Genomic DNA, 22,382 nt, shown 5'->3' with positions numbered 1-22,382 from the left:
AGCGGAAGCACCAGTGAGCTGCCGGGTCATAAAGTACTGTAATTAAATAATGTAACAGGCACGAGTTTGATAGAAAACAAATAAATAAACTTTTCATCCAATGGTTAAACCTTTTAAGAATGTGTGAACCCAGAGTTAGTATATTTACAAGCAGTAACAATAAACTACACATCCTATGCACTGATTATACAATGGGACATATCTGAATGGGCTGGTTTGTAGCGTGGATCAGAGTGTTCTGACTTGCAGAGTTCATATTTTTGTGCTCAGTGTTTTGTGAATGTCACATGTGAGCTACATGACCAGGCCAGGCCTCCACAAGACAAAGCTTTCTTTCTGCACCATAGGAAGAGGAGATGACATCATTCTGTTCATACAAAGCCTCAGACATCCCGCTCCGTCTTTGCACTGGTAAAAACAAAAAGTGTGCACAAAGTGGTCATTTTATTGTATCTGAATAATAAGGGGTTATTCTTGTCCTTACTTTGGGGGCATATACTCGCTGTGATGCAATGTCTTGGTAGATCTGCAGCATAACTTAGCTTCTGCTAAATGCCACAGAGAGGAAATAATGTAATGAGGGAAACAACATATTCACTGTATATAAATGCTGTCGATTTGAGGTAAAGATATTTTAAGTGATAAGGATACTCACTGACAGAGCATGGCTGTTTCATTATTATGTTCTAACATTAACATAAAAGACAGAAATAAGTCATGTATACATTTTATATCCACAACATTTCACAGCACAAGTGTTTTGGTGTCATTTTTGAGGCTTATCCGACACAAAGACGTGCCTTTACTTCAGATTTCACTTGGACAAAAATATCTCAATAAATAACCTGTGTGTTGGAGTCTAATCTGTAAAGGAAACAAACAACATGACAAACATTCAAGCCTAAACAGCCAGTTTAAAACAAATACATTTGTGGGTAGGCCTAGTGACATCAAGCATAATGATTCAAAATAAATTAAACTGAACCATCAAGCGGGGAAATCCATTAAGAAAAGGGTGGTAGCTAATGGTTGAATCATGCCTGGAATGCAATTAGAGGCTGACAGATATCACAGGGCCAATAACGCTGCTCGATATTGGCTTACCACAGTTATACCTGTATCAGTGTATGTTTGCCAATATGTGCTCTGACATACATAACAACATATAATGCAAAAAAACAATGACTTTAAATGACAGTATTATGTATTTTTCCAACCATAAGTCCAACTCTATTGTTTATACATGTAATTTTTTACGTGAATTTTTACACTAAATTGCCTAATTATACACCCAGTCCCTCTCCTCCCACAGAAAATGTAGCATAAAGGGACTTAACTGTAGTGAAAGTAGAGTTATAATTGTACAAACTGTGAAACTTGCAGCTTTACATACAGTAACTGTGTTCACATTTAAATCCTAGAGAATAAAACACCATAGTAACTTACCATGTACAAGAAAAACAGCGCTTTGCTCCTTTTATCTTGAGGTCAGAAGAAGGTTGCGGCAGTTGTGCTCTCAAGGACCCCCTGTGGAGAGATCCATGCACTGCAGGCTGCTGTCATCTGGGTTAGACTGTGCCTGTTACGTGCAACATACATGCCTCATATGGTAAAATACATTCTATAGGATGGTGTTAACTGTAATCTAAATAATCAGGAAGAAGCTCCTCGTGGGGTTAATCATCCGTAAGAATGGATTATGAAATGGGAGAAGTTTTCTGATGAAGAGATTAAAAACCAGCGGTCCTTAGTGATGCTTTAAATCTCCTGTTTGTTTCTTTTGCAATCATTATTGGTGGAAATAAATCAAACACTTATAGTATACATCTAATTGGATACACCAAGATTAAACCAACACTAGCAGTTGTTGCCTTCGAACACATAAAACAATCAGACAATTTATAAGAAAAAATACTATTTATTATACATGTTTCTAAAGAGAAAATAATCCTTTTAGAAGTGAAATGCATAATCTCCCTCTGGCACGATCACGGTTCTCCCACCAGCACAAACAAAACATGACAAATTATCCCAAATCAACACACAATTATTCAAGAAGAATCATCCCAATGATATTCTCAAAGAGTTAATATGGCATCACTTTGTATTCCATACAATGATTCATATAAAGTACACGTTCAAAAATGTCAGTTAATTGTTTGATGCTACAACATTAGTTTTCTCAGCTGCGATCATTTCAAAAAGTCCTTTCGAGAAGTTGTTTTCTAACCTCTGCACTATTTTACATGTCAAAGATTTTAACACACAGTAGAAAAAAAAACAAAGAAAACATTCACTCAGGAATGAAGATGCGACCATGAAATGAAAAAGACGCTCAGGCCACCGACGACCTGGAAAACCTCTTTTTGAGATGTATGTTTCTAACTCCAATTCAAGAGCTTTATAACAGCAACAGCACACTGCAGAGCTATGATCAGTTTCTGTGACAAAATTAGAGCAACCTGTTTTAAAGCTCTAAAGCTGTAACAGTTATTAATGAATAAGGGGATTCTCTTATAAAATGTAACCATGCTTGTCATTATAGTTAGTAATATTGCCTGGTTTAAAAAGTAGTCGGATTTTCTTGTTAGATAAGTAAAGGCAAGATATAATGTAGTTGTAACATACCTGCAGCTACACTACCTTCATATTATAAATAAATAGAAAAGAAACTAAACTAGTGTAGCAGCCAAAAGTTTCTAGAAAGCATGCAATGATAAAAGTATTCAGAGATCTCCACTCTGAGTTTGTTTACATGTATGATCATAGTAAGAAAATGTTATATCGTTTGGTCCTTCAGACTACAACTATCATTTTAAAAATTAAAGTAATAAATAAGAATCCCTTCTTAAAAGTTAAGCATGTCAGGCCTGAAGTTTTGATAGATCACATTTTGTCGTTATGGCTCATAAAACTACCTAACATTGTACAATCCAAATAGTTTGTAGTTCTTTAAAAAGAAAAGGAAAAACAAGACTTGGTCCAAGGCAGCTCAGAATCTTTTGAGAGCAGCCAGTGGTTTAAAGTGCCCACCACATCCAAAGCAGAAAAGTGATCAGCTCTTTTCCCGTCGCTGACATTTTGACAGGTCATAAAAACATGCCATGTTGTCATAAATATTAAATAATATTACAAAGGCTGCATTTCATGTAAGTGAGGAGGGTTAAGGTTCCTATGTTGAATGACTCTTTTACACTTGTTTTTTAAATGATCAGAACACAAGTAGACTGCACTACATACAAGTGTAGATGACGACCAGGAGACATTGTGATCCAATTACTCAAACCACTTGCAGAGGTGCTCTGAGATGCTTTGGATGACATGCATCTTGTTGTGTCCCAGAAAATTATGGAACTGGAAAATACGCCTGCCTGGCAGGACGTGGTGGTTGTTTTATTGACAGTAAGCCTACGCTCGAGAAAAAACACAAAACAGAGATTGATCTTAACAGTTGGAATTGGCCATACCTGTGTATTTGTTTCTATTTTGGAAGTGACATAGGCAGTAAAACAAATTTGAGTGGTCAGCTGGACACCTTGGAGATGCATGATAGACACAGGTGTGGCCAGTTATGTGTTGCAGCTGTCCTCTTGTGTTAAAATCAAGTGTAAACAGGGGTGATACCGAGCAATTGTTAATGTCATTACTAACACAACCTGAAAAAATGTCTGCTGTAAAAAAAAAAAAAAGGCTATAACTTGAACTATATTAATATACATCATCATCATTCTCAAAATAGCATTAATATTTAATATCACTTGATATGATTGGCCCTCAATGCACTATTATTGCTTTTCAGTGGTCCTTGAGTTACTGTGTTGCCTTCTGTAGGACTGATGCCAAACTCGTCACTCTATACCCAAAGTTAGTTTACACCTTTGATTCACTCCCTGTCAACAAAACAGCCATTCAAATGTAGTGTAAGCTAAATGTCTGTAGTTGTCTTGTTTATGTTCTTTCCAGAAGATCGACAAACCAACAGTAGATGTAGATGCATTTAAACAGGAAAGGTGACAACTTCAGTGTCATTACTTAGAGATATTCTGCGTTTGTACTTAATGTATATGAATTCCTTATTTTTTTGGTGGCAAAGAATATTTTTTGTTGATCTCAGTCCAAGAAAAGTGTAATAAAACTATCAGTGCTTAAATAATAAACCTGATTTCTTGTTTTATAGGTTCCTTAAATAGGCTACTGTAAGCTTTAGATTGCTATAAACCAATAAGCTAATAGTTTATCAAGGCTCTGTTGGTGTTTGTTTGTTGTGACGTTTGGTTTTCTATCAGTTAATAATCAGTTAATGCTGCTTTAAAAAGGACAATATGATTCAATGTTCATGTTAAATCAGATTATACATCGTTTACGGTTTGTCATTGTTGTCAGTGATAATACAGATAATACTAAGCTACCAATCAATCATCTGATTCCCTTTAAGAGCCCAGCCTTGCATCACACCTAAACATGAACTTAATCTTGAAGGCTCTGCACACATACAAAGGCATTCTCAGTTATCTGGCTAATTAGGTCAAAACTAAAGTCATTAAATGGTGTTCACCAGTAAAAATATTAAAGGTCCTGCGCCAACACGAACAACAAATGTAATCAGTTGATCAGTCCGTGCCTCCAAGATAGGCCTGAGGTCTATTTTGGCGAAATAAGTGAGAACATCTGTGTCTGTAGTCGATGCATCCACACAAGGAAGCACACAAAATGCACATTTTTCAAACACAGCATGTTATGCTGTCCTCTGACAAACAATAAGGCATATGAATAAATAAAGTGTGACAGCTGCATGTTTCAGCAATACATTTAAATATAAGGAATATTTATTGGCTAACTTCTGTATTTTACCAAAGCCATTCATTACTTTAAAAAAGTTTAGATATTTTGGCAGGCTGGAAATAAAACAAAGAAATTAAGGCAGCATGATATGCAAAAATGTGCAAAGATGTAGTGCAAGTAAAACTAAATTTATGTAGACTAATAAAGCCATTGTGCATTTTGTGTGGTTACCATGGTGTCTCGTACACATTTAACAGCTCGTCTGTCCTCAGAGGCCTAAACATACTGTAGAAAATATATCAAAATAGTTTTTGGTCACAGCTTGGCTTCCACTTTGAAATCTCAACTCTGTGGCTTACCAATGTCCACAGTTACATTCACATAAAGAGGCAGCCGCTCCACAGAGAAAGTCTTATACGAGCAGCTGTTGAGTCCATCCTTCCTCCATACCTGCGGTGTTCGTCCCAACAACCTCATCCTGGCAACATAAAAGGACAGACAATTGAAGAGCTTAAATTCGCAACAAAAAACAACATGCACGCATGAAACTCAACACATAATCATAGTCTCTGTTTTTACTGACCTGTCTTTGTTTATTTGATTGCCACTGTCCCTTTTGTGAAACACCATCGTATAGCGGGCTATGTCTGCAGGCGGCCGCACAATTTTCATTTTCTGCAGCTCAACCCTGCAAGACACGGCACACCCACATTTACCATGAATAAACGAACAAATGTATACCACATGTGCTTGAGATGTGACAAAAAGAAACAATTCTATTAAATACTGTTTTGACTTGTTTTGTCTCACCTGATGCGAAGGTCGTCATCTTCTCCGCCCCAACCCCAGTAAGTGTTTGAGAATCCATTCACTTGATGGAACTGGTCTTTGGTCATTGCTGTGACTCCTCCAAAGTAGCCTTTGTAACGCAGCCTGGGAGTGGAGGAAAATTAATGATAAGATTATATCAGGACTTTTAGGATAGTACATCAGGCCTGAGGAGACTACAGTCCATTAATACCACACTGTTTATTCACAAGGTTGACTCATGACTTACTCTTACTCATATACTTACTTGTATCCTGTTGCATTTCGGCCCACCACCAAGTGTTTAGGCTGCTTGTCGCAGACGTATAAATTGTGATCATTTTCAGGAACCAGATCCACATCATGGAAGATGAAGCAGTCCCAACTGTAGTCCTTCAGCGCCTCCAAATACCCAACATTCAGTAACTTGGCACGGTTAAAAGTTGCATCACCAGCCTTTTAAAAAGGAAAACATAAAAACATCAGCATCGGCTTTTGTCCCTTCATGGACTGTGTACAGTACAAGGCTCAGTGTTGATAGCTGTGTACACTGCTGTATTTTATATGTCATTGTGCTTTATCCATTGAAAAAACACAAAGATTTTTAGGTAGGTGGACAAGAGCACAGGGTCAGCTGCAGAAAAGCTGCAGGGCAGTGGAATGATGAAACGCTACGTGTGTGAAATTGCAGTAATTGAATTAATTTCATTGTTGCCGTGGTATCATCATATTCAACCTATTTTAAGAAAACAGAGTGATTAACCCTTTTTTTTTTTTACATTGAATGTGCTTTACACTGATTGATTTCTAGAAGTAATCCCCACCATGAAAGCCATGTATTGACTCAGTAAGAAGACACTTGACCACATAGGAATGATTAAGGCAAACAAGAAACTAATCTGGATAAACATGCGGCTGGACAAATGTGTTTGAACACACATTAAATTTACAAGCTAAACATCTGAACCAGTGCTAACACACTGTCTCTATGGTAACACATTTCCATGTCACACAAACACGATGCAGGTACAGTATTACCTGTAATGTTGTTTGCCTTCTAGTTACTGATAATATCTTCTTGCAGGTCTAACAATGTTATGTGGTAGGACATTATTTGCCTTTGGTTTTGCCTCAGTAGTTTATTTGCTCCCAGCGGCTGTTTCAGTGCGTCTGGGCAACACTGAACATTATACGTTTTATTCATGATTCTTTGAAGTCTAATTTTTTGGTTTTCCCTACAAGTTGAGGGTTTCTATTGTTTTTGTTTTTTTTAATCATTTCTTCACTTAAAGACATTTTACTTTTCATTTAGTGAGCCTCTTAAGTGCTGTTGTGTCACCTTTGGAAATACATTATAGTTATTCAAAATAAATTGACAGTTTTCAGAGAATTAAACCGCCAATTTTAGGTAAAATGGTAACTGGTGAGAGCTCAATTTAAACAATCTACTTGCACTATGATAATCATTCTAGTAACAGTATATAAAACATTCTCATAGATCTACTAGCATGAACCCTTAAACATTTGAAATACGAAAAATGTGTGACATAAAACTAGGCCATACCTGCTGGATGACATAAATGGCGTAGTGCAGCTGCTGCCTCTGCAGAAAGGGGTGCAGGTGGTGCAAAAGGTATAGGAGGTGTCTCTCTCTGCTGCGATGAGGGATGAGGATCGCTACGCTCTGCCTCGCAGTGCAGTCCGCTGGCTCGTACTCGCCCTCAGCCACTCCTTTGTTGTCAGTCTCCACGTCCTTCAGTTTCAGAGAGGACTCGAAGGACAGCTTCACAGCTCCCTCTGCAGAAGAGATTCAACCATTAATTGGAGTCTGAAGTGCGAGTGATCATTCGCTTGCATGTGATTTGTAACACAAGAGGCAGATTAAGCACATATCACATTTAAATGAGGATTTAAGGATGCATATAAAGAATTAAAAACATTTTCATTGAAGAGTTTTAACATATTGTATTGTATATATTGACACATTTGACTGGGTAAATCAACAAATATTACATGTCCTATTATTTTCTTTTAAGTTTTATATGATAATTCTCATCAATTGTTATCCTGCACAGCATGATTAACTATGACTACCTACTCTGGTGTAGTCACTAGCGTTCACAGATTAGTGATCAACAAATCCTTGTCTGGTGTATAACATATCCGTTAACTAATGTACTCTAGTGTTCTTCATCTACACTTACAACAAACAGGTTACAAACAAATCATTCAAAGGCCATACGCAGATTAAGTTTTTACTTACGTAGCAGTGGTGACTCCTCAGGGCATTTAGCTTTCGGTGTTGGAGTATTTAACTTATCGGGCGCCGCTGTCAAAGAGTGGATTTTATCCCTCAGGCTGTCTCCTTGGACAAGAGTTTGTGTTGCGGCAGAAGGGACCGCGCTGGATTTCAATGTTTCACCGGTAAAAGTTGCGATCCATGCCAGCACTGAGAGCGAGAGAAGGAGCAGTACAAAATACTTCCCCCGCCGCAAAATCTTACACACAGGCGAACAGAAGCCCATGGCTGTGTGACTTTGCTGGTGTCAAACAGTGAAAGTGGTAACTGTAGATGCTGTTAGTTATGGTATAGGATATTTCCCCCCGTGCAGGACATCTCAGCCAAAATACTGACAGCCACAGTTTCACTAACCATCATCCCATGGCGAGGAAACATACAGCTAAAGCGTCCAGTGAATCAGTCATATGATCACTGTGAAGAATGAAACCTTATTGATGAAACTCCATCGCGCTGAGCCCTCAAAATCCAGCTTCAGGAGGTGACGCCAAAGACTTGGGTCCTCCAGCTGTAATTGATTTGGAGAGAAAAAACAGATGTTACTGCAAAGACTTGGTATATTAGCATAATAATAAAACTCATACTGCCACGTCTTCTGTAAAACTACACCCCAACGGGGCATGTTCTAGTTGTAAAGAAACTTCTCTGTTACTTTTCATGCAGCGGCAAAAAAACACAGATGAGATGTTATCTTAGAAAGCAAACCAAGATACAGGTTAAGTGTCTACGTTTAAAGTTCCTCCTTTTTCTTTTCTTTATCTTTGTGTTCAGAACTATTGATTCTGTTACACATTGCTGAAAGAGCTTCCTGAAAGGGAATCTTACACCCTGTAACTATGCACCTGTCTTTTTCAATGGCCCAGGACAAAGCGTAGTATCACATTGCAGAGCTGTCAAGCTTTACTTTTCTTCACTGGTACTGATCATTCTTCAAAGATCTAACATCAATTTTTATTCCTGCTTAACCTGTTGACTAATTCTTAACTGATCAATTAATCATCGGTATAAAAATGGCTGCAAATAGAGATAAATATCCCAAAACAAATGTGACCTCAGACTGCTCATAGATTTTGATGAAACAGAGTCTGAATTGTTCCCACACATTTTCTGTCAATTAATTGGCTAATTATTTCGACATCATACAAATACAATCCAATCCAACAAAACATAATACATCACAAAATATATTTACACATCACAGCAACGGTCTCCAAGTTGTAAACTTTGCAACTGTGCAAATGAAGCACGACTATTTAAATAATTAAACTAAAGTTATAATCCTATTTGGCGTTATTTATCAAAAGACACATTTGCAACGGTTTGTACTCTAATGTTAGCTAAATGCAAGGACATGCCATGAACAAATCATAAGCCAATAGTCATATCCTTTTTTCCCCCCATTGTCGAATATTGGCTGTTTGCTCTCTGTATAACAAAAGTTATTATAGAGTAACCCTTTGACATTTTTAGCTGGTTAAATTTCTCACAACCTCTCTGTCGCCCTGTGTTCTGACGTTAAATTTGGGGACTGATAGTGCCAAGCTAACTTTAGCTACCATTAGCCTGTAGGCTGCCGTTATTTTTGTGAAGAAGACCAAAGACCGAATAGTACCTTTCACGTGCTGATAGCTCATCCTTCTAGTGAGTATCGTCAATGTTTTCTGACTCAAAATTGGTCCTCGAACACAGACACAAATACAGATGAACAGTATTAGCGGTTAGCTAGATAGCTAAAGAATGCGGATGTAACGGTTTACGGTTACTTTTAAGTGCTGTAAAAGTTAAATATCAGCTCAACCGTCTCACACTGTGTTGTAAAAAACACAATACATTCTTAATACAATGAAAATAAATACTGCCCTTTCTTGATATAGAGGTTATAACTGCTGATTTAGGTGGCGCATCTTACCTTTAAAACGACCCAACGTTATTCCAGGTTATCAACAAACAGTATCAGCTTATCAAGTTCGTAAAAAGACACAATACTTCCGCTGGATGTATTTCATAATAAAAGCCTTAGCAATGAAAAGTGGGTTTTTTGAAATGCATAAACATATAAAGGATATTTTAAACTCTTTTCGTTTTCTCTTTTTGTTAAAAACAGCTTGTTCCCATCTGTGTATAGGTATCAGGGGATACAAAAGGAAAGTTATGTGGACTGTTTTGCCACGTTCTTTTTTTTTTTTTAAGCTGTCAGCTAAAACGATTAATAAATTGTCAATTGCAAAAGATTTTCTGATTTGTGTTTTCTATTAAGCATATGCCTTAGGATGCCTGTGTGCCAGTTTCTATCCTACTTAAACCACGAGATTAACCATTGAGATTAACACACAGCAGCCCCTATAGTGCTTTGATTTTGAAGGGAACATTCACAAACCGGAAATTATTGTTCCTTTTTCTGATAAACATCTCTCGCTTGATTATGCTGAAAGCATGGTGCATGTTTAGTATACATACTTCCGTTTATTTTGTTTTCAAGTAAAGGCCGTGCCTACTATTGGCATTTGGTTTAACTGTGATAAACTATATATAACGGTTTGCAAAGAAGTTCCGGAGCATAACGTAACCTTTTACGTTTCATTCATTATCAATCTAGATTATTAATTGGAATTGTTGAAGAGGTTAGATGAATATGAAACTTAATTGTAGAAAAATATGTAATTTTAATGTTTCCTTCTGTCAGCATTGTCAGCATCTTCTCTTAACCATGGCTGTGACAAACATTCCCATCTTGCTGTGCTTCCTGGTAATTTGTCCAATATCTATCTCATCTCACCCCTACAGATCAGACATGGACAACATGCCGGCATCTCTGCTGGGTTACACCGGCTCTGAGGATAAAGGTCTTTTCCTCCTGCTATCAAAGGAGGTGATTGTCCAGCTGCTCCTCAGCCTGCTTCAGGTCAGCCATGATACTGAATATCTCAGCATGTTTTCCTCCTGTTGAGCCATGTGGGAGGTCCTGCACTCATCGACCTTTTAACCTACTTTTTCTTTTTTAACAAAGTTTCCTTCAACTGCTGGGAGCTTCCCCTTTGGAAATGTCCCTGTCTAAAAATCCTACAATGTTTGATAAATGAATAACAAAAGCAGAGGGGATTAACATACAATTAATTGTTCTGACATTATATCTCTTTATTCAGTGAATTTGCTTATTTTCATCTTGCCTAGAATTAATAAACTCTGGTTTTCATTTCAGGTAAGTTTGTCTGAGTTTGATACGGCTTATGAAGTCCCTGCCCCTTCAGTTTTATTCCTCACGTATTATCAGAAATTACTTTTGGTAGCAGAATTGCCCCTTCCATACAGTTATATTGTTTTAGTTCATTTTATTGTTATACATATTATAACAAGTCCCTCTTAGTTTTTTCAAAGCTGCAAATCAGACAGTGAGGATTAGAATAAACACTGCCTCCTTCATGTGCCCCTCCCTCCTCCATGCTGAGAGGACATGACTGTGAAGTGAAGGCCTATTGCGAGAATGACATTAACATGTGAGGTTGGCCATCACTGTTTGCAGTTGTCAGAGACTTGTGATAAGCAAAGCAGCAAGCACAGAAAGTTCACCAGAAGAGTTGCTCCTTGTTTTAATGGTTTTACTGTTATTCAGATCTTTATTAGAGAGAATTACGGTTAAATCTACTGGTATGTTGATGATGATTGTGCTTCAAAGTAATTCATTTCAGTGTAACAAGCTCCATATTTTTTTGGCTTATTATGCTCGTATAAGATCATTTTAAATATGTACCATTCATTCGACAAAATGTTAAAAAAAAAAGGTGAGATGAATTTGGCACTGGGATTATACTTCCGTCTCTTTTGTTGTCTTGTGATTGACCATATTACAACATAATCACTAAGTATGGAACGCTTTGTCGACATCCTGTAATTGTGTATTTATAGTGTGACTCATACATCCTTTAAACTCCCTTATCAAATTAAAGAGCCTGCATTGTCCTCTGCTCAAACTGTAGCAGGTTACCCGTGCTGAACACTGTGTCCTTAATGCCTTAATAGAATCATTTTCATGTAGTGGGTAACTAGAAAGCTAGGTATAGATAGCTACATATATATTTAGATAGAGATAAGTTTACTACTCTAAGTAAAAGAACAAACAACAACTTAAGGATCTAACATCATGTTTTTAATTGTACAAAATCTTGTATTATTTTAAACAGGCTTAGTGTACTTTAGAGTTATGCTGAAAATAAAGAGTCGCAGGATTCAGACATTGTTTTTGACAAGTGAAACATCATCTTTCTGAATGAATGTAAAGAAAATGGGAAGAAGAAAAGGCTACGTGTTAATGCATTTCAAAATAAAGTCCAAAATACACCCTTTCAATGGGATTAATGAAGCTGACACGTCCACATACATGCTTTCACATCAGAGAACTCCTCCTCGACTCCTCAAAGCTCAAGGACAGAGTCACTGTTCCACTGCCGAAGCTCACTCGTGGCTTGTGCTTTCCGGGGTCGCAATCGTTGCCGTTGGTCTTGAGGCTGATGGACGAGGAAGGAGACGAGGTAGAAGATCCGCCGATGCTGCTGGACTTTTTCCTCGCGGCCGAGTTGTGTTTGAGCGTGGCTTTTGCAGCCACTTTGAAGGCGTGTGCGGCAGTGCTGCAACGGACTTCCTCAATGGTGTTCCTGCAGGGTTTGAAGAGGATGATGTAGACCTTGTTGAAGAAGATGCAGGCCAGCATCCCAAAGCTGGATGCTAGGATAGCGATGACCTCCACGGCAGAGACAAACTTGCCATAAGTACTGAAGTACGCAGGGATGAAAGAGATCCAAACGATGAAGAATATAAGCATGCTGAAAGTGATGAACTTGGCCTCTGTGAAGTTTTCTGGGAGTTTGCGTGATTTGAAAGCGAAGAAGAAACATATAGCAGCCAGGAGGCATGTGTAGCCAATAAGAAACCCAAGAGCCATCACCGAGCCCTCGTTGCAGGTGATGAAAATGATCTCGTCGATGTCGTGGTTCTTGTAGCTGGACGGGGGGGCGTTGTAGAGCCAGACCACACATATCATAACTTGGACAAACGTGCAGAGAAACACCAACAGAAACTGCAGGTTTAATCCCCACCATTTACGATGGAGGCTTGTGGGGATCTTGGCTTCAAACACCAGAAGAACTCTGTTAGTTTTCACCAGGATGCAGGAGATACAGAGGACGAAACTGATCCCAAAGGCGGGCTGGCGCAAACGGCACGTCCAGTCCTGCGGCTCTCCGATGAAGATGAGCGAGCTGGAGAAGCAACAGATGAGAGAGAACAGGAGCACGTAGGACAGTTCTCGGTTTGTGGCCTTCACTATTGGGGTGTTTCGAAATTTGATAAAGACTCCCATCACAAAGGCTGTCAGGACAACACCCACTACGGCACATATGGCCAAAGCTATCCCGAACGGCTCTGTCCACGAGAGGAACTCGATCTCCTTCAGGAAGCAGAAAGTGTGGTTCCCGTTGGACCAAGAGTTGTTTGGACACTTGTTGCAAACGCTGGCATCTGTGTGAAAAAATTGGAACGGCAACATTAGTGTTACGTAACATTAGTGAACAATGAGACTGTGAATGTTGGGCATCCTTTACCTTTATGATTACTGTACTCTCCATCTGAGCACTCAGTGCATTCAAAGCAGCATGTGGGCATACTGTCTATGATCCCCTTTCTTGTACCCGGCTCACAGTCCTCACTGCAGTTAGAGAACGGCACCTGTGGGATACAAGCAAACAGTTACATGAAAAAACACTTCCTAAGATGGATTGTCTAGGTATGAGGGCATTTATTGATACTACATTTTATACAGCAGTTAGTTCCGACCGAGAAATCTGATTGGACCGGAGGCATTCTGTGCTGATACAGAGCACAACATCACTGGGACTTTTTCACTCCATGTATCACTCCGCCTCAGCCAGGTGTTCTGAATACTGTTAATTATCATTACAGCAGACCGTGTATGTCTACACTCATAGACGGATTACCGCATGGGCAAAGTGGGCGTGTGCCCAGGGCCCCAGAGCCAAGAGGGGCCCTTGGCCTTCAGAGGTTGTTTTTTTTTTTGGTACAATTAAAAAAAATTATTGGAATGAATGTGGTTTTGAAAATGTAGTATGATAATAAAATCATTTGAATGTTTTAGAAATTATAAGATTAAATTCGTAATGTGTCATGACACAATGACGTAAGTACCTACGCTGGGGGTCAAACATACAGCGCGTTTTCAAAATGGAGAAGCGGGCGCTCAGTGGATCAGCTAAACGAAAACAATGGAAAGAAAAAGAAGCCAAAGATGCCGCTTTGGTGCAGCAAATTCCATCCATCTCAACATTTTTCACCAGAAAAGTGAGGCAAGATGATGGTAATAATAGCAGCGGTGCCAGTAAGACTGTATCTGACGCTTCCTGTCACAAACTGCGAGGGACAACGGTCATTTTCTGAAATGGCCAGGATAAAAAAATGAACTTCGAGAGTTGGACTTTGCTGACCTTATCAAGGACTTTTCCTCGAAGAAGGCCAGGAAAATGTGTTGTTATGTGCGTAATGGGAAGACCGCCTTTGCGCGCGCACTGTTTGTGTGTGTAGGCAGGGGCCCGTGGCGAGTTTGTGTCCAGGGCCCGTGGTCATGATAACCCATCTATGTCTACACTGATCAAGCTGGTACCTGTGAATCACACAGCAGACTCTTATTTCACTGGCTGATGATAAATGAAAACAAACAGAAACATGTACATGATAGAGAGTGTAGCTGCTCTGACACAAACAATGTAGCGATGTGCGGGAGAATGTTTGTGTTAAGTTGGTGGAGCAAAAACTCATAATCTGTTGTTGATTATTACTGTTTATTTGCCGCTTGTATAACTGTTGTATAAAAACAATATTGTACAACTAAGATTGTCTTTGGCACTGGGCCTGCAGCCTCGTACCTACGACCGATTCACAGCAGTGCTGATATTCAGTACAACGTTACTCCCTCTCATGTGATATTGCATATACATCCCCACTGTGAATTTTGGACTTATTTCAAAGGTCTTTGCAACATATCAAATTAAGAATATATTTAATCTGTGAATCAATGTTTGTAGAATTTGACAAATCTGTTCCAAGATTTTGTCGATCGTTCTGGATCTTACAGAAGTCTCTTAGAGTCTGCTAAGTGTTTAATCCCATTCCCGTTATTGTGTTTTTTTCAGGGCCTCAAAGTTACTATTGGTTCATTCATACTCTTAACAATTTGTCTCCGGCTCTGATAGAACCATTGTTTTCTACCTGGCAAGACAGACAGGTCAGTGATTCACTCATGGCTCTAGTGGAGCTTTTAGCACCTCAGGATTCCGATATTTTTTATATGAGGAATTGGTGGAGACCAAAATAGAGCAAACAGAAGAATGAATATTGGACTCTCATTAACCCAAAGTTAATACTCAAGTTTATTATTAAATGAGTCAGTGTTGTATTTACAGCTGTTTCTGCTGCCCCCATGTGGACAAAATCATACAGTACAGTACAATACAGTTTGACTGACCTCAGAGCTGTATCCATTCCACAGAATCTTTGTCTTATCAATGAAGAGTTTGGCTCCTCGCTTGGCGTGCATATTGTAATATCCGACCTCCTCAAACACCACAGAGCCGTCCTCAGCAGACCTGTGCCAGTTTATCAAGGTGTAGTTTGCTGCCAGGTCTGCGTTCTCATCAAAGTGGATCTTTTCCCCCATACTGTTGGTGTAGTTCAAATGTCTGAGCTGCTTCAGGACCTGAGGAACACAATCATGAGTATTTGGATGATTCAAAATCTAAATGAGTAGGTATTAAATTGATTTGGTTTGGGGTAAATTTTCTACATTTTACCTGCCAGGCCTCCATTTTCTTTAAATCTGCACAAGAATTATTGGAAAACAGTCCATGTCCAGGCGTGCAGGTGAGTATGTCCTGCAGGGCCTGTGCGATGGAGTAAACTGCAACATACACGTTATAGGAGATACGAAGATGTGTGTGGTCGAGATACGGGGTCTCAACACTCGTGATGTCTTCCTCACCAGTACACAAAGGCCTGAAACTAGTGCTGCCGTTCTCACTGTCCTGCAGTCTCGGGCTGTCCTCCAGATAACAGTTGAAGGTTTCTTCCCAGAACTCCCTGACAAACTCATTGTGGCTGTCTTTCTTTGGTTGGACTTGTTGTAAGAACTCTCTAAAGCCAGGTATACGCCCTGCCTTGAGGGCAAAGCCAATAGTCCCTGCCACAACATCTAGATACTCAGGTCTGGCAATAAGAGAGGAACTCGCCCATGCTTCACTGGCTAACCAGATGCGATCTGTGATGTTTCTCCTGACCATCTCTTTGATTAAAGGCTCAATATCTGGACCGCTGGCAAACACAACAATGACTTTAGCTGTAGAGTTCTCGATCCGGTCTGCCAGAGCCTGGATTTCATGATCTTCAAAGTACTGAGAAATAAGTTCATTCAGATGGATGCAGATGTCTCGTTCTTCCATCTCCTTCTCAAACTTTTCGATCCCTGGTCGTCCGTAGTCGTCGTCTGAGGCCACAGCGATGACCCAGTTCCACTGGAAGTACTCGATGATGTCGGCCATGGCTGTGGCCTGGAACTCGTCAGTGGGGATGGTTCTCATGAAGGACTTGTACTGATTCTTGTTGCTTAGTAAGCGACTAGAGGAAGCATAGCTGATCTGAAACCGAGAAGAGTTTAGGTCATTTCAATGTGTCCCTCTTAATGTTGTTAATTATTGGTAGTCAATATAAATACATTATCTCATCATCTCAACATGTACAATATGGGTAATGTACAACAGGTGTCATTGGTATGTGCTACTCTGTTTACATGTTGATTGTTGTTTGTTTGTATTGGTACTACTGTGGAGTCAGCTAAATGTGTGCAAGATTGGAATCCAAGACAGATTTGCCAATGAGGACAGTAAAGTGCAACGTATCGTACCGTATCATGCGGTATCGTAACGAAAAGTACAATACAGTACAGTACCATATCGTATCATATCATATCATATCGTTTCGTATCGTATCGTTCTGTTCCTTACCGCTCCGTACCGTTCAGTACCATATAGTATCGTAGTGTATTGCACCATACCGTACTTTATCGTAGCGTATCGTATCATAGTGTATCACACCGTACCGTACTGTATCGTACCGTATCGTACCGCATCGTATTGTAGTATATCGCACCATACCGTACTGTATTGTATCGTAGTGTATTGCACTGTACCGTACTGTATTGTACCGTATCGTAGTGTAGCGTATTGCACCGTACCGTAGCGCATCGTAGTGTATCGTAGCGTATCGCACCGCAACGTACTGTATTGAACCGTATCATATCGTACCATATTGAACCGCACCATATCGTAGCGTAATGTAGCGTATCTGGGAGGCATCACATTTCCCCTCAAAGATTTTATTTTGGACACAAGGTTTGCATTTGATTTGTTCAGTTTTAAGCCACAACTGAGGTCGGGTATTGATGTGGTTCAGTTACTCACCTGAGGAATGTAAAAAAGACCCAAAAGGTTTGCGACTGCTGTGGAGACCGCAGATCCAGCTGCTCCTACCACTGCAATGGTTGCTGGGATGTGATCAGTGCAGTTGCAGAATTCATCTAAATTCAGGGAATCAATCTTATTTTGGGCCACGAAACTCAGCGTAGCTTCCAGAGCTTTGGATACTGTGTTACATGTGTCAAAGATCCTGTAGCCTAGAGTGATGTTTGGCAGGAGAGTGCTGCTGTTGTTTATCTCATCGATGGCAAAAATCATGGCCTGGAGCCAACGGAAACCACGGAAGTTGAACCTTTGAAAGCAAAAAAGCGTGGATTTACATGAGTTGAGAAAATTAATTCTGTCAAATAATTTCTGAACCAGTATAAACCAAGTTTACCTGACACACTGAGTGGACTCAGGCCGGGCTGCGAGGTCTTGGTCTTTGGACGCAACACCGAAGTGAATGGGGAAAAGACCTCCGAGCAGAATATCACCAGTCATCTGAGCTCTCTGATGGGGTCCATATGTTGAAATCACACAACTGGACCCCAGCAGTATGAGATAATACAGAACCAGCCTCATCTTTCCTTTCTTTATAGTAGCAGGATGGTTTTCTACCCAGTAGTGATGTTATTTTTAATATTATCTCCTCCCACCAATCTGGCCTCTGGGCTGTGTTGTGTTAGTCATGTTTGCACTGGTGAGAATGTCGGACTCTGGGAGAAGAAGATAAAAAACGTGTTCAGTTAATACAACGTCATAATTACAACATAAATACCTAATTTCAAACAATGTGTGATAGCATCTAACACACTCCGATCACCGAGCTCACTTTCCCATATAAACAGCGACAGAGGCTGCGAGAGAGGTGTCAGAGGCCAACATGACCTGAGGCTATTGTTACCAACTCTACAGGACTACACACGTTTTAAGAGTTTGGATTTTATTAGAGTTGTGATCTGCAGTTTTGTGTCTAAAACAAGATTAATTTTAAAATGTCACACTTCGGTAACTTATTTGGGTGTGTGTAACTCTGCTTAAAATAACTGTCTGATCCTAAATAGAAGCAGGATTTACATGAGCTGAGAGTCACACTCTAATGACCCTCCTTCCTGCTAACGCTCGGTCTCATGCTGTGGCCACTGAACCCAGTCACCATGGAGAGGAGCCTGCTGCATGTGGCTAATACTGCTGGAAAAATGCTGGAGCAGAGCTGTGATAATGGACCACTGGAACTGCTATTTTAACCATTACTGAGAGAATTACTGTTCTATACATATAAGATCAATTTCAAGTCTTTATTGTCAGTACTTTCGATTGGAATTTTACATGTAGATTTTTTTATTTCAAATGTATCTCACCAGGAAAAGCCTGATTGAGATTAAAAATGTCTTTAACAAGAGTGTCCAAGAAAGGCAGCAGCACATTTTACACAAGTTACAGACATACAACATAACAATTACAAACATAGATCAACATATTCTGGGTCACATAGCAGAAATTCAACACATCTACATCCTGAAGTATCTTCCTCCAACGCCTTCAATCTACTTTTAATACGCTTTAAAGAGATCAGCTCCCTAAGACCCAAATCCTCCTGCAGCTTGGAATCTTCCAAGATTCCAAGCTGCAGGAGCAGCGTACCTGAAACACCTTTTCCCCCATTTCAAGACGTACTTTTTGGCCGGATAGCAAAAATATGTCACAGAGCAAAGATTGTAGTGCCCAGGTGAATAAAAATACACAGGTAAGACTGAAGCAAGTTAAGAATTGCCTCAGTAATAAGGACATGCCAGTGATTTAGTCCATGGGTGGACACTGCAGGCCAACCAACTTGAGCATACGGGGAGCAGTGATGAGTCAGGGCCTATGATGAACCTCAGTGCTCATATATAAATATATGGAACATCACCGTAGTCAATCAGGGGCATAAAAGTAACAACAACAAGTCGTCTTTATGCAGCAAAAGGAAAACACGACTTATTTCTGAAATAAAAGCCCAGCCGCAACTTCTTCACGAGCGCCTGAACATAAAGCTTAAAAGAAGAATCCCAGATCTTTATAAGAAGATACAGTCCAATGTCTAATGCAGGTAACCCAATCTGAGTCTCCTATTTGTAATTAACAATGTATAATCCCCAAATTACACTTCACATAAATCCTGCCACCTCCAAATGAATGAAAGTTTGATTTAAAGTTTGTATCAAAGCGAAAACATCAAAGTCATTGATGTGATATTGTCATTTGTCTTAAATTTCTGATCAAAAAGTAAACAGATGGTGGTTAAATTAACCTTCCTAAGTGCTTTTTAAAACTCCAAGTTAAACTATTAAAGCATCCCATATGGATAAATAACACAGAATCAGACTTACCGCGTGAATCAGCTGATCACGACTGGAAAACACTTCAAACTCTTATTTTATACTCTTATACAGATGTTTCGGCCCTTTCCCAAAATATCCCGGGTGCTGAATGAATTCACTGAACAACATCAGCTTCTGAGCCTCTTTCTGCCGATGAATCATTAACAGAGAGAGGGCCACTCCATTTCCTTCAGCTAATGAAGCCCTCACAGTTCACTCCTCCTCAACTAAAGTCTGCATAAAGCGGCAGAACGGGAGTTCTTAACGTTACTTGAATTTGTAGTTTAATACTTTTACCACAGCATAACAGGAATACATGTAGTCTCAGTGACAACACGAAAAGAGACAGGCTGTGACCGCGATCTTTGTCTATAAGCTTCATTAATCAATGTGTATTTTAAGTTGAATGTTTGCCTCGTATTAATTATACGTTTTACTACAATTCATTTCATTGATGAAAAACTTTTCTCTCTACTTTTGGCAGAACTTTTAATTTGATCCTGTGTCTTTTCATCCAGTGATCAGCTTTAATCCTTAAATACACTTTGCCTGAATTGGAGCATCATGATACCAGGAACCCCTAGAAGCAGTGGATTGCACCATAACGTTCCTCAAACAATTACGTTCCTCCTCATGCTCCGATGAACGTCTGATCAATCTGTTGCCGAGCAGACGTCTGTAGTGAAAACTATTTCACTTTACAACATGTTGACTCATCTATGGCCCACCCAGCCCTGAGCTGCATTCATGAGGACATCAGGCACATGAGGCACCCAAGAAGTTTAGAATTAAATGTTTACGCTCTATAAAACTTCAACACTTTTTAAGCTACTTCTACATAACGATCATTTGTAGTAAATTCTTAAATGTGTAGCTGAAAACACTGCCCTCGTGTGGAGGATGAGGTCGAGATTTAGTGGAGATTTGTTCATGTACATATATAACAGCTCTCTTTATTAAGTGACCTTATTTTAGCCAAAGCAAATCACTCTTTTAAAAGAGTCTTAATATAGTAAAGTAGCTGCCTCACAAACAAAGCCTGGTCCCGTCCACTGACAGAGTCCCCTGTTATACCATCTACACTATACATGTACATTACACATCACATTAACATAAAGTCCCCATTTCTGACCCGCCTGTTACACATCAGACACACAGACTCTGTGAACACTGTGAACATTTGTTAAATCATTAGTCAGTACTCACAATCCTTTGTTTTAAACACTGTACTGCACTTTTCACTGATATTTTTGAACATCATTTTATACTGTACATTTTTATTTTAAAGTTTAGATTCTAACATGCTAACACTTTATTTCATTTTTTCTGTTTACCATAGACTGTATAAGCGACAGGTCTCCATCTACTCTCATTGTAGTTATGTGAAGCCAAAATAGCACAGTAATAATGTAGTGATTGTTTTAGTGACGTCTCCTCTCGCCGTTCCTCCTCTACTCTGCTTATCCAGAACAGATCAGCTGCAGGAGCTGTCAGCAGAGCTGTCAATCATCCTTTTTACAGCATCAAATAACTAATTAAAACTAAACGTCAGAAAAATGAACACTTGGACGTAAATTACAGTTATGAGATTAGTGTATTTTGATTTTAAAGTTGTGTCCCATCTTCTAACATGGAGGAGGCGGGCTTTATGACCTACACTGCAGCCAGTCAGCAGGAGGCGATAAGCAGTCCGTGATGTATTTGGGCCCAATCCCAATCTCCACCTTTATAGCCTAAGCACTGAACCTCTAATGAACTTTAATGGTGTCAGGTATGCAATAAATTGCAGTGCGTGAGTGTGTGAGTCTGTGAGACACACTATCATGGCATCACAAGTTGCCAGGAAACCAGATGCGCCATTAAATCTAACACAAAAAAAGCCGACCTCCAGCATGTGTTTGTGTGTCTTACAGTGTTTATATATTTTAACGAACTATCAAAAGTCAGAAAGGCTTTTTGTTGTCACTTACAGATAAAGGTATTCGCGGTTCCAGCACTGTCCACTTTTTTTTGTTCAAACTTTATTGAACACTACTTCAATGTACGAAATGTATTTACATTTACTTGGGGGCTGGATAATCACGTTTGCATATGTCACCAAGTACGCTATGAACTCCCACAGGAAAGTCTGCAGGTATGCGGACTAACGGAAAGTCCATAATTTGGCATTAAAAAGTCTGCATCAGAGCCCTCACACACTTAGCTGGAACGCACTTCAAAATCTGTGAGTGTGGAGATTGGGATTAGGCCAATGAAAACTATACATGCTTATAGACTTATTAGGTTTCACAGGTTTGAGACAAGAAGTTCAATAAAATTGAAATTAGAAGTTGAAAGACAAAAGTCATTTAAGTGCTTGATTGTTTTCAGCCGCTATTGAAGTTTTTTCTACCCAGAGTAGAAAGAAATATGATATCTGAAAGGTCCAAATCATTTTAAATATTTTAGATAGGACAACTGAAGAGAGACAGCAAACACTGGGTGAAGAGAGTGGAGAATGACGTGCCACAAAGGGCCGAGAACGGCAGTCGAACCTGAGACTGCCGTGTCGAAGACTGCGGCCTCAGTATGTGGGGCGCCTGCTCGACTGACTGAGCCAAACCAGTTAGTCATCTTCTT

The 22,382-nt window shown here is 39.5% G+C and overlaps 2 protein-coding genes across 2 annotated transcripts; both read right to left on the bottom strand.

Moving 5' to 3' along the window:
- Nucleotides 1–1,898: 1,898 nt before the first annotated feature.
- b4galt4 (UDP-Gal:betaGlcNAc beta 1,4- galactosyltransferase, polypeptide 4) lies at nucleotides 1,899–8,325 on the bottom strand. The gene is made up of 6 exons (XM_069676850.1): nucleotides 7,853–8,325; nucleotides 7,154–7,386; nucleotides 5,858–6,045; nucleotides 5,593–5,715; nucleotides 5,366–5,470; nucleotides 1,899–5,260 (listed from the first exon to the last, which is right to left on the bottom strand). The coding sequence occupies exons 1-6, from the start codon at nucleotides 8,112–8,114 to the stop codon at nucleotides 5,125–5,127; spliced, it is 1,047 nt and encodes a 348-aa protein (XP_069532951.1). The 5' UTR covers nucleotides 8,115–8,325; the 3' UTR covers nucleotides 1,899–5,124.
- Nucleotides 8,326–12,269: 3,944 nt separating this feature from the next.
- Nucleotides 12,270–17,982, bottom strand: casr (calcium-sensing receptor). Its single transcript, XM_069676838.1, has 6 exons — nucleotides 17,798–17,982; nucleotides 17,404–17,710; nucleotides 15,742–16,581; nucleotides 15,417–15,647; nucleotides 13,483–13,606; nucleotides 12,270–13,399 (listed from the first exon to the last, which is right to left on the bottom strand). The coding sequence occupies exons 1-6, from the start codon at nucleotides 17,980–17,982 to the stop codon at nucleotides 12,270–12,272; spliced, it is 2,817 nt and encodes a 938-aa protein (XP_069532939.1).
- Between the last annotated feature and the right edge of the window lie 4,400 nt (nucleotides 17,983–22,382).

This window comes from Semicossyphus pulcher, unplaced genomic scaffold, assembly GCF_022749685.1.
Source record: "Semicossyphus pulcher isolate SPU_LCO1_2020_fin unplaced genomic scaffold, fSemPul1.0.p SCAF_10, whole genome shotgun sequence".
Taxonomy (NCBI): domain Eukaryota; kingdom Metazoa; phylum Chordata; class Actinopteri; order Labriformes; family Labridae; genus Semicossyphus; species Semicossyphus pulcher.
The sequence above is the reverse complement of the archived record's forward strand: the minus strand, read 5'-3'. Positions and strand labels throughout refer to the sequence as shown.

Excerpts from the sequence above, each read along its gene's own strand:
- b4galt4 (XM_069676850.1), bottom strand. The coding sequence starts at position 8,114 with ATGGGCTTCTGTTCGCCTGTGTGTAAGATTTTGCGGCGGGGGAAGTAT. Across the intron at positions 7,387-7,852 it reads TGAGGAGTCACCACTGCTAC|AGGGAGCTGTGAAGCTGTCC; the intron begins GTAAGTAAAAAC and ends TCTCTTCTGCAG. Across the intron at positions 5,471-5,592 it reads GATGACGACCTTCGCATCAG|GGTTGAGCTGCAGAAAATGA; the intron begins GTGAGACAAAAC and ends CGTGTCTTGCAG.
- casr (XM_069676838.1), bottom strand. The coding sequence starts at position 17,982 with ATGAGGCTGGTTCTGTATTATCTCATACTGCTGGGGTCCAGTTGTGTG. Across the intron at positions 17,711-17,797 it reads GAGTCCACTCAGTGTGTCAG|GTTCAACTTCCGTGGTTTCC; the intron begins GTAAACTTGGTT and ends TTGCTTTCAAAG. Across the intron at positions 16,582-17,403 it reads GTCTTTTTTACATTCCTCAG|ATCAGCTATGCTTCCTCTAG; the intron begins GTGAGTAACTGA and ends TCTCGGTTTCAG.